This window comes from Oreochromis aureus, linkage group 5 (assembly GCF_013358895.1).
Source record: "Oreochromis aureus strain Israel breed Guangdong linkage group 5, ZZ_aureus, whole genome shotgun sequence".
NCBI lineage: Eukaryota > Metazoa > Chordata > Actinopteri > Cichliformes > Cichlidae > Oreochromis > Oreochromis aureus.
Genome location: NC_052946.1, coordinates 14,925,811 through 14,937,363, shown reverse-complemented (window position 1 = coordinate 14,937,363; position 11,553 = coordinate 14,925,811). Strand labels below are relative to the sequence as shown.

Sequence of the window (11,553 nt, the reverse complement as noted above, 5' to 3'; positions counted from 1 at the left end):
ACTGAAAGCTACACTCCTCCGTCAGGATGTCCTACACGACGTGGAGGAGAAGCTGCTCCGCGCTTTCCCGCTGTCTTTCGCTTTTCACATTTTCGTCACATCAACAAATGTCGGACAGGCTTTGAGTTACATACAGAGTGCAACGTAAAATACAAACAAACTAAAAATAAAAAACAAACAAACAGACATACTGTATTAGCACCATCAAAATCATGTTAGACATGCAAAGAGCACTTCAAAGACAGAATCTGAATATATAAATAGGAGTCATGTCGAATTGATTTGTGTATATAAATGTCCTGCGTTTTTTTTTTTTTTTTTGGTGCTTTTCGACTGTTTGGATTGAGAAAAGAAACATTCGCAAAGTCTTCAAAGTCTTTGAAGTTCTTCAGGCCATGCCAGTCCAGGGACAACATATTGTTCTCATAAACTTTGGTTGTACTTAACCTGTGTCCAATTGCACTGTGTAGATATTTAACTATCTCAGTATTGCTTCATCCTAACTAAACCACTAACACGCCATTGTTTGGTCCGGGGGAGCGTAACATCTCCGACGATGACAGTAAACAGGCTGGCGCTACATAGGGGGATGAACAGAAGACAGATCAGATTTTAAAAATAAAAATAATAATAATAGAAAAAAACATGTAACAAATACAGCAGGAATGTTCATCCACAGGTAGAAACATCAGCTCAGATTTTGAGACCCGAGTCGCTCTGACCCTCGTTTCCGAGGGCGAGGTAAGTGCACTTTGTGTGAGTGAGTGTTTGGAGTCTCATCCAAAATGTTAAAAACTGATGTGCATTGTCACTTGTACAATCATTACTGAGTGGTCACACTGCACTGAGGCATCATGGGTGATTCTGTCTTATCTGACAGGCTTATTATCCCCCCGCCCCTCCCCGAATATCAATACCACAGCGACTGGAGGTATTAGCTCTTCATTGTGACTAATGCCACCAACACTAACTACAGCATGTCTACATATTTAAGATGCACTTCAGAGGAGCGATACAAATAACTGCAGCAATCCGAGGTCTTGCTACACGCGCTCGCCCTGGTTACGCCAAGAAAGAAAAGATGAAAACGCTGGAAAAAAATATATATGTGGACATGCGAATAAAACAATATGAGACGCATGTATGTCAGACTTCATTGTAGCTTCACTCATGATTCTTAAAAAACAATGTCATCCCCCCAAAAAAAGTGGTCCTCCGGTCAGATGAACTGATGATGAGAACAAACATGCAGTGCAGGATGATCAGAAAAACCCGCTCGATCGCGGTCGCACGCAGACGAATGACATCGTGGCTGAGGGATACGTCTGCGCTCCATCACTCGCACGTCCTTTTGGGGACGACTCCTTCCTCTCAAACTGAGTGGCTTCGATAAGCTGAGGTGACCTTTGACCCTTCCCTCTAACAGTCTTGGGGCTCTCGCTCAGAGTCGCGCCGGAGTCATTTCAATTCAGTCTGTAAATGTGCTGAGATGTGTTTTTCTCTCAAGATGTATATGCTACATCACGTTGTTGCAAAGCCCTTCATTAATCTGCACCTGGGTGTCTCTTTTAGCTTTAGCTCTCATTTCAGCGAGGGATGAGAGCGAGAGCGTGGCAAAGATGATCGCTGGTCGTCGGTGTGTGTGTGTTTGAATCAGACGGGTCAGAATTCAGCCAGTAGTAATGCAGGTGGAGTTTTTGTGAGGTGACATCTGCTTCCAGTGACGATCCAAAGCGCTGCTTTGCGTGTTTGTGTGTGTGTGTGTGGAGTGTGTAGAGGCTCGAGTCTTTCTTCAGGGAGAATCTCGCCTTTCTCCATCATTTCTCAGATGGTTTCCTTGATGACAAAGAGAAAGATAAGGGTTTAATGTACATAAAGTACAACGTTATGGCGGTGGTAAAGCAGAAGATATGAAACACAGAGCTGCCCCTACCTGTCAGATGCGAGAGACCCCATCGACAGAGAGGCGATGGCGCTGACAGCCTCGCTGTCCGAGTCTCGTCTCAGTCTTCGTCTCTGCGCCTGCAAGTAGGACATATCCACTGTGGAGGCCGAATCCTTCAAACTCTGCCAGTACTCACCTGCGGGAAGCGAAGAATGGAAAAAAGATGGAGAGGAGGGAGGAAAACAGGAGAGAGAAAAGATTAATGGCTTCATTCATTGGTATTTCAGAGCTGTTTTCATCCTGAATTGTTCCTTGAGGGAAGGCGTCTCCATTATTAAAGAGCACTGCACGGTGTTTGATCCGCTAGTTGTAGCCGTTTGATCTGAATATAAGCAATGACTGTGACATAAACAGCCCCTGGTCTAAATATCCATGTTGATAATTTCACGAATGTAAACTCAAATTCAATCTGTTCTCTCAGGGCCTCGAGTCCCGTGTCACACAGCGAAAGGGAAAAAAAATCTGAGTTTGCAAATGTGCTCATCTCTGAGCGTGTGTGTTCTGGCTGCGAATGCAACTCACATATATTTCACCCCGGGCCTAAATTACGGGCTTAACATTCTTGTGGCTATTCAAATATTTTTAATTAATCTAATTTGGTTGGGATAACATTTGTGTGCAATCAGAAGGGGATGTTGCGAAGGTCGTGTGCCAGAGAAGTGTTTGAAGATAATTGGAGCCAGGGCGGCTGTGTGTGTCTGTGTGTGTGCGTGTGTGTGTGTGTCTGTCTGTCTGTGTGTGGGACGGCTGGAGGGAGAGATGGGGAGACAGGGATGTAAAGGAGGAGAGGTGGTCAGACAGTAGGGGCGATGTGAGAAGACTTAGTGAAGGAAAAAAATAAACATGTTTTATTTTAGCTTGACGAAAATGTTTTTAATCGAGCCAAAACATATTTTCATGAAATTCCTTTCAAATAAAAATGCAAAATTGCTCTACAGTCATTGGAATTAGTAACGTTGATGCAATTTCACTTTTCCTCCTCTGTTGCTCATCTTGAAGTGTTTCTTTTTATTATGAATGGAAGATCTGCGGAGAGAGGATGCTGTAGCCGCACGGTGTGATTTTTGGGCCAATATTAAAACAATCTGACTTGACTTGAAATCCTTTCATGTATAAGGAAGTGAACATAGTGGTATAATTATTAATTTTGCAAGCAAGTCCTTTCTTTGATCTCATTTTCAAATAAAAGCACATATTTCAGCCCAAGGACCATTACTAACTTTCCCATTACAGCAACTTTCTTGAGAAATAATGCTGGAAGCGAGCACATCCAGTGAGTGTTAGCCATCTTTTCCACTTCAAACAAGATAATGATGGACATTTGTTTTTTATTTAGTATTTATTTTGACAGTTTAAAGGTGTTTATGACTCAAATAGCTTATGGCCAACCTTAGAGAGTAAGATACTAAAGACAACTGAGGCAAACAGTGGAGAATAAAGTTAAAGAGTTAAAGAAAACAACAACAAAATCTTTCAAACTAATGAAACGGAAGATCTGTTTTTTAGACCAATATTTTCCACATGTTTCACAAGACTGCTCAGTGTCATGTTAGTGATGGTTTTTGATGCTGCATGTTGTGTTCTCACCATGAATCTGGATGACTTTCTGCAGAGAAAGCACCGCATTTTCACAGGGCTTCTGGTCCAACACCGTCTGGGACAGAGGCTCCACCTGTGGCACATGTGGTCAGAGGTTAGAGAGGGAAACATGCTGTAGGTATCTGTGAAAAGACACATGTTCTGTATGCGCAAAAACACATCCAACCTCCATGCCCAGCAAGGCGCTCACACAGGCTTCGGAAGCATCGCAGATAGCTTTGAGGTCATGCCCACCCTCCAGAGCCATGACCACCTTACCGCCAGCCAGTGACATCAGTTGACGGGTCAGGAAGCCAAAACCTGGTGGAGAACAAATCATGCACAAAATCAAATACACAAAGGTTAAGCCAGAAATTGATTGTATGGGATTATATCAGTGCTGTAGAAAGTTAGCCACACTTTGCACACCAGACTCTGACAAATTACTGAGAATAATTTCACAACATCATGTTGACTGGTGACATCATTTATTATGAAGCAGGGGTCTGAAACCTAAAAAATGAAGCCTATGCTGAAGCACTAAAACCTGCAGTTCCACTAATGTCCACTTGAGGCTGCCTGCAAAATGAGTCAATCCCCATTGACTCTCATATTAAAATAATTGCAGCAGAAATAAATGTATATGAGTATACAGCCTGCTACAAAAAGGGTTTGGTCTGTACAGCTCATTTCCATCTTTATGAAAGTTTTACAGATTGTTTTAGGACTGGTTAAGCTACATTTTTTGAAGTGTAAAATTAATATAATTGGAGATGTGGCAGGTACACTGATGCAGCTACTGTAACAGCTGCCTGCTTCACCTCTACTAACTGGACTGCAGATGTAGAGAGTGGTTACATGTGGAGCATTTTAACTTTTTTAACAACTGCGCTAACAACGGAAGAAGATCCCAAGAAGTCTGGGTTCAACTTATAGTTAGTTTCTACTAATCGATTCACATATTAGCACTGATTAGCAGCCATTTACGGGTTTAGCTCGCTAACAGAGCAGATGATCTGGCTCGAGAAACTACTCAAAAAAGACCTGGCCACAATATCGAAATCTTCAAAATGGGGCTTTACAAACCAATGAATGACGTAACAGTGCCTATGTGCATTTTTATATGCAGTCTATGATCGTGATAAGTTTATTTAAACATAAAGACTGGCTCATATAAAGAAACAGGTTCTACAAACAAACTTTAACTTCTCTACAAAGCTGCACTCTGAAAATTGCATTACACATCAGTGATAATATCTGACATCAGCACTAAGTATGCACAGCATAAGAGTGTTTATCTGTTTGACAACAGTCTGTGAAGGATAGCCAACCTTTGTAACTGTAATAATAAGAAATCTAACAAATGCAGGACATGCAAATATTTATTATAACTCATAGAAAAATATGACTCATAAGAGCACGTTAATCAGGAAGTGTGCTGAATGAGAGGCTGGGTGAACCTTACACTTGGCTGTAACCTTGTATCCTCCGAGCGATGATGGATGTCCTTCGACAGCATCAAAGCCAGCTGACACGAGGACGACATCAGGGGAAAACTCGTGAGCGATGGGCATCACCACAGCTCTGAGGACCACAAGAGGAAACGCAATGGCGTAAAGCAAACACTGCATGTTATGTTCTATTCATCAAGCAGTGTGGCCAGACAGAAATTAGACAGCACATTTAAGAAGTAATTTTTTTTTCAACAGGTGTTCATGATTTGAGAGAAAATAAGAACTCAGGGGTGGGGTGAGTAGAACATAATGTGTGATCAAATTAACATCAGAGCAGGCTGTAACAGATTAATTATTGTAATGAAGAGAGTTTGAAAAAAAAAAAAGTTGAAGCGACTGATTTCACAAAGAGCATTCATATACTGCACGACTTTTATCTGGACTGTTAACTGCAAACACTTACTTAATTGTAAGTGATTGCAAATAGCTCCCCTATTTGAAAATCATGAAAAGAGAAATTATCAAAGCCGGTGCTCCAAGTGCTTCATCTCTGTTCTTGATCCACTCCTGGTAGGCAGCCAACCGTGGAAGGTGGGGCACCTCCCAGGTGTGAATGTGTGCAACTGTTTAAATGTGAAGCCGTTAAAAATGAAGCACGAGTGCTCTGCATACCTTACTTGGCTATCTATCTATCTATCTATCTATCTATCTATCTATCTATCTATCTATCTATCTATCTATCTATCTATCTATCTATCTATCTATCTATCTATCTATCTATCTATCTAGATAGATAGATATACATATATACAAAAAGATCAATATGTGTATTTAGAAAAACTAAAAAAAAGTGGGTCTACAAGTGGAACACAAAAGTTTTTCTCTGCATGTTACTAACAGGTAAAGGGAGACCCTTGACATATATAGGCTGAGGTGTCCACAGACTGTAAACTTCACTCATGGGAGCCCAGTTTCTTGCTTCTTTGCTCTCATTCTTACTTCCTCTTGTCTCTCGCTGCCAGTTTTTTAGCAAGAGCACACGGCCCATGCCGCGTTTGATTCTTTCTCACTCCCCCCCGCCCCACCCCCTCTCAGCGGCAGTTCAAAGACATTTGTGTGCGTCTGGTTCCTATTAGGAGCTCGTCCCTCTTCTCACGTCACTGACAGCCAGCCATCTGGGATCCATTGGGCCTAATTACGCCGCCTTTGGATTCCCTAACAATGTACCCCCCACTTCTTCTCCTCTCTTCTGCTCTATTCTCCTCTCCTCCACAGTTCATCATTGGTCAGTAGCCACTTGGAAATACACAGGAAATGTATTTACATGCACATACACACTATGTACACATTGCAATACCTGCATATGCGTGCTCTTCCTTTGAAACTGGAAGTTTGATTCGTGGTGTGCTACTGGTGATTCGGCTGAGCTTAAATTCTGACCGTCTTAGTAATCCTCCACACAAATACGAAATGCATCATGACGCTTAATCTCAAAGCAGCTGAGCTCTCTCTTGATTGTACTAGAGTCCCACCACCACTCCCGACCACAATATTCCTTCGATACACACCCAAAAACAGAGACACACATCATCAGTAACCGCACTCTGGCTAGTTTTCTGTTCCATCCCGAGGAGAAACACAGAGAGTCTGGAACACCCTGTCATCTAAATCAAATTGAATTACAGAGCTGGCACGAGGTTAGGTAGACTTAATTGCATAAACACAAATTCATGATGCATTAAATTTTGTCTGTAAAGTATGCCACGCATTTATTCGCACTGGTTAATTCACAGAATGGTGGCAAAGTTCACAGAAAAATTATTCAAACTTAATATAAGTTGTTCTTTGTTTCTAACCCCAAACCCAACCAATTATAACTGAGGAATTCTGGTCTCTCCGTGGTGACATATGATAAAGGTTGCCCCGGACACGGCTACACGGTATGTGCCTCCAACCGCCACGGACCACCACGACACTCCTGCGCTACAGAGCTATGATTTGATATTAGCTTTTATGTGTAACACACAATACAGTACAGTACTATACTGCGGTTTACTGAGGAAGTTTTACACATGAAAAAGCTTGCCATTTTCCCAAACTGGATAAAAAATACCAAAACCAGACGGCTGCTCAGGAAAGGACCAGTTGTTTCTTAATTAGTATCCAGGGCTCCAGTAAACACTGGACTTAGTGTTTCTGAGGATGCCTATTGGCTCTATGGATTTTACCAGAATGGGTTAGCTCATTAGCATCTTTCCGTTGACGAGGGGCCCACCCACTGTGTCTGGTGCATGCAGCACCATGTAGAGAGCTTAATCATCTGGTGGCGAGCCAGTGTTGCTGACAGAAACATTCTGAGTTCATTACGTGTGTTTGAGAGTGTGGTGCAGAATCAAAGCATACTCATTCAGGAAAAATAGCTTGAATGAAACGAAAAGTGCTGCAAGACCAAAGGTGTGTCTGGGTAACACGCCTATGTAGACCTCTGGAATTAGTTCAAAAATGATATTGATAATGTATAATTACACATGTTATATACAAAAATCATTATTGTTTAGCCCTTCCCATACAAAGTGTACTGACTCTGGGTAGCAGGCTGGCTCATAGTCAACATGTGTATCCGTGGTACTATGTTTTGAACAGACTGTGCTTTACCTGGGAGTGATCAGCTTGCGTATTAGAGATGTGTGTGGAGGATGCTAAATGACTAAAGTGCTTTCATAAGCGCGTTGAGCTGCATGCACAGCTGCTGTGTTGACTGCTGAAGGTTGATAGGCGCACTGACATGACGAAGGAGGAGATAAGTGTACTTTGGATTCAAAACTGAATATTCGGCAACCAATTACGTGCTGCTTGCTGAGCTTCAAGCCAGAATGAGAGTGCAACAAGCGAGAAACACTACTGGCAACACAATGTGTGACACTAACCGTAAGAGAAGTCAAACGTAAATATAATGTTCTAGGGGGGCGAACACCTATCTCAAGTTTTGAGGTCTATGCTACATTCATTTTAATTTTGGCAAGTATATCAAACACCAGTAGAGACCTTTAAATGCTTCATTACTACAGTATTATAAGAACTTCTTTACCTGAACGCAGCCAGGTATTCAGCATCGCCCATTGGAGGGTTCAGTCCTCCGGTCCATCCTACATTCACATTGAAGCCCTCACCTGGACCTGCACCCACCTGGATGAAGACAAACACAGAGGTGAGAGAGGGGGCGGCGTGCGTCAGAGAGAAAGAGTTTCCGTGAATGTCGAGAAACATAATGAGTCCCAGTGAAAGTTGAGAAACTGTGTGACGTTGACAGATTTGTGTCAAATGTTCACAAAATCAGCACCGCTGTTGCAAAACTTTTGCATTGCAGCAACCGAGGCAAAGTGGCTGCATCTCTTTAAGGCAGCACCAGGGAGTGATTATGATTCCTAAATGAAAGACGGATGGCTGTTAATTCAACACCCCTGTCCCTCCATTTTGATTTTGATACAATTTGTCAAATGGCCTTATAAATCACCCAGAGCCACAACAGAGTTACACCCGTTTACGGTTCCCAAGATTTAGGCTTACAGCTATACTGGGAAGTACTTTTCATTTGGCAACTGCTGCATGTTATATAAACCCCCCCCCCAAAAAACAACTACGAATAAGAGTCACATACTGTATGTTGCATACTGTTTTATGTACTGAAAAGCTATGTAATTGAAATGACTGTATAATGTGCTGTTTTTATATGGATGTTTAGAGAGTTTCATGTGTATGACATGTCAAATGAAAAGACATGACATACTGCACTATACTGCGCATTTTACATGTTGTAAATACTTTAGTGATTTTTTTAAAGCTGTATTGGACTTGGCATGTACTTGAAATTGCCAAGCAGAGTACACAAAGTCGAGTGGAGCTCCTGTCAGTTTGACCTCAAATATTTTGGGGCAGAAAGTGAACTGAGTCCCGGGTCTTTGGAAAGAAGGTTTAAGGATTCCTGCCTCTCTCTTTGTAGTCCTGCTAGCAGCCATTTAGCTGCTCTCTAGGCCTTTCACCATCAGTCAATGTGTCAGTTTGAAGAGAGATTGAGGCGGTTGATTGACACGCTCTTGGCAAAGACGTGTGGTAATTTTCTTTGTGTGTGCGTACGTGTGTGTGTGTGCATGGGTGTGAGAGGATGCTTGAAAGAGAAAAGAATGCTGATGAGCATCGCAGAGCGTCTGTCTCCATTCTTCTCTCAGTGGACGGGATGTTCACAGGGCAAACGAAAAACACATGAGGCCTCCTGTCCTCTGCCAACTGGTAATGTACCCGCATGCACGCGCAAGTGCTCGTGGACACACACGCAACTGCTTCTATAGCTCCAAGTTTCTTGCACTCCCCTCTGTCCTCTTTCTTTCTTTCATGTTTCAAGAATTGCTGGACTGGATTAGGCCTGTGCTGGTTTCTGTGAGGTACTCGGCACTCTCTGTTATGCCTATGACATCACACCCCCTACCCCATGGTGCGTTATATACCTACACGGGGGACAGCGAGACTCCAGAGGTTTACCGCACTGTTCACCAGAGGTTGAGAGGCCACTTAAGGCAAAGCCACATCCAAGCCAAAAAAGCATTTTATGCAGCGTCCCCTCCTCGTGGGATTTTATGAGAAAACACTGACTATTTTATCCGCATTGTTGTTGGGGGAGATGGGAGAATATATGAGAGAATGCGAGTGACTGAACGGGCGGTGAATGCCAGCGTGGGTTCGGGTCAGTACATCTGCCTGAGGGCTGTCATCACACTTGGTTTCTGGTAAGACCACAGGCAGAATTCATAGGCATCTCAATATCCTGTATGCAAACATAGGCATGCAAAACTGTGCACATCCTGCTGGGAAGCTTCAACATCCAAAGACCTGAAGTTGCTTAAATACATTCGAAATTGGAAGTAAACCACTCACAAACACAATGAGATGAGCACATGGTGAATTCAAAAGACATCTGGGGTATCCATAATAGGTTGTCATGATGATGCCGGACTGACAGTTAACAAAAGTAAACCATAACCTTCGTTGCTCAAATTATAGCGTCATGAATCCAGTTGTATTAGTAATGTAATGTAATGTAATTGTGATGTAATGATGTAATCGACTCTGACTGGTCATATATAGTTCAGACTGCAATCGTGAAAATTCAGTCACGACCAAACTGATGTTGCAGTTGGAAGTTTATATTATCCAGATAATTCCTTGACTGAATGGCCAATAATTCTTCCTGTTTTAGCAAGTAAATGTTAAACATAAGCGTTTGAGATCCCTAATATCCTAAAGGAATCACAGAATTACCAAACATTTCTGTGCCAGCATATCTGTCTTCATGATGACTTTGATTATATTGTTATAAACTATCTCAGGCAGCCAAGTTAGTAATGAGAAAATAGCCACATGAATGTCCACAATCAAAAAGAAGAACCTGTGGTCTTGTTAGGCTAATGTGTTCACTGTCATCAATCAGAAAGCTGATACCGGGATTATAACCAAAAGCAGAAAAGCACAGCATGGCCGTGGAGGAGTGTTTTTTACATACCTCGCTGGGGTGTCCACTACCAGGAAAAAAGTTGCCATCGTCATAGCGATGTAGAGAGATGTACAGCACACTTGGGTCGCTGTAGAAGGCTTCCTGGGTGCCGTTGCCATGGTGTACATCCTGGAGAGTGATTAGATGATTAGTTATGAAGCTGCCAAGGACTCGCGCTGTTATTTCACACAGAATTTTAACCTTGGCAAATTCAAAACAATTTAAATCCTTGTATGTTTTATATTGAGCAGTGTATTTTTTTTTAAGTCAAAAGCATGTGTTAGACATATGACCCCTAACGCAGGAAGAAAAATCTGTAAAGCATTCATGCTTTTCCCTGTCAATAGGAGATGCATTTTAATCGTATTTAATAAATCAAGTACGAGTTAGTCAGTGCTGATGCAGTAACTAACAATGGCAGAGAGCGTTCAGTATATGCAGGATCATATACACACATGGTGAACAGAGGTGACCATGTGGTAGTGGATCAATATCTGCAGATGTGAATAGGTCAGTGTGGGGGTTACAAAAGTTCTTCAATTATTTGTATAATGGGTGGAATAAAAAAAATAATCAAATGTAGACTTTCATGTGTTTTTATGGAGTACAGGACAGAAGCAGTGTATAACTTGGAGATGGAGACGTGCGAAGATCAGGTCCACGTCGTCCTATATCTCTTATTAATAAAGAGATTTGTGCACATACAATGTTATGGTATAGATATATTGTCAAATAACTGGCGGTTATATGACAAGATATATAACTGTCATGTTATGCAAAAGATTGGTCTTTAAGACAAAGTCTAATATTTTACATTTTTTGAGTGATGACCTCAACCCTGGTGTGAGAGCGTTCAGCTCACACATGGCTACCAGAGATAATGGTGTCTAATTCAATTAAATGATAAATAGCAGTGCTACTGCATCTGGGACCTTGTTTGTACCTACAACACATTTGTGTGCCTTTGCATCTGTGTTTTTGTGTGTTTATTCCTGTCCATGTGGAGACCAGTGATGCTGGTCATGCGGTGG

General features: G+C 42.0%; 1 protein-coding gene across 3 annotated transcripts in view; it reads right to left on the bottom strand.

The window, feature by feature from the left end:
* Nucleotides 1–905: 905 nt before the first annotated feature.
* Nucleotides 906–11,553, bottom strand: part of LOC116326441 (histone deacetylase 7-like) — a 39,027-nt gene continuing 28,379 nt past the window's right edge. For all 3 annotated transcript variants that reach the window (XM_031747754.2, XM_031747753.2, XM_039612410.1), the window contains exons 19-25: nucleotides 10,532–10,651; nucleotides 8,066–8,163; nucleotides 4,989–5,107; nucleotides 3,711–3,844; nucleotides 3,533–3,617; nucleotides 1,934–2,081; nucleotides 906–1,836 (exon numbers count right to left, since the gene is read on the bottom strand). In XM_031747754.2, coding sequence (XP_031603614.1) covers nucleotides 1,818–1,836; nucleotides 1,934–2,081; nucleotides 3,533–3,617; nucleotides 3,711–3,844; nucleotides 4,989–5,107; nucleotides 8,066–8,163; nucleotides 10,532–10,651 — 723 coding nt within the window. In that variant the 3' untranslated portion in view covers nucleotides 906–1,817. The remainder of the gene's footprint in view (nucleotides 1,837–1,933; nucleotides 2,082–3,532; nucleotides 3,618–3,710; nucleotides 3,845–4,988; nucleotides 5,108–8,065; nucleotides 8,164–10,531; nucleotides 10,652–11,553) is intronic.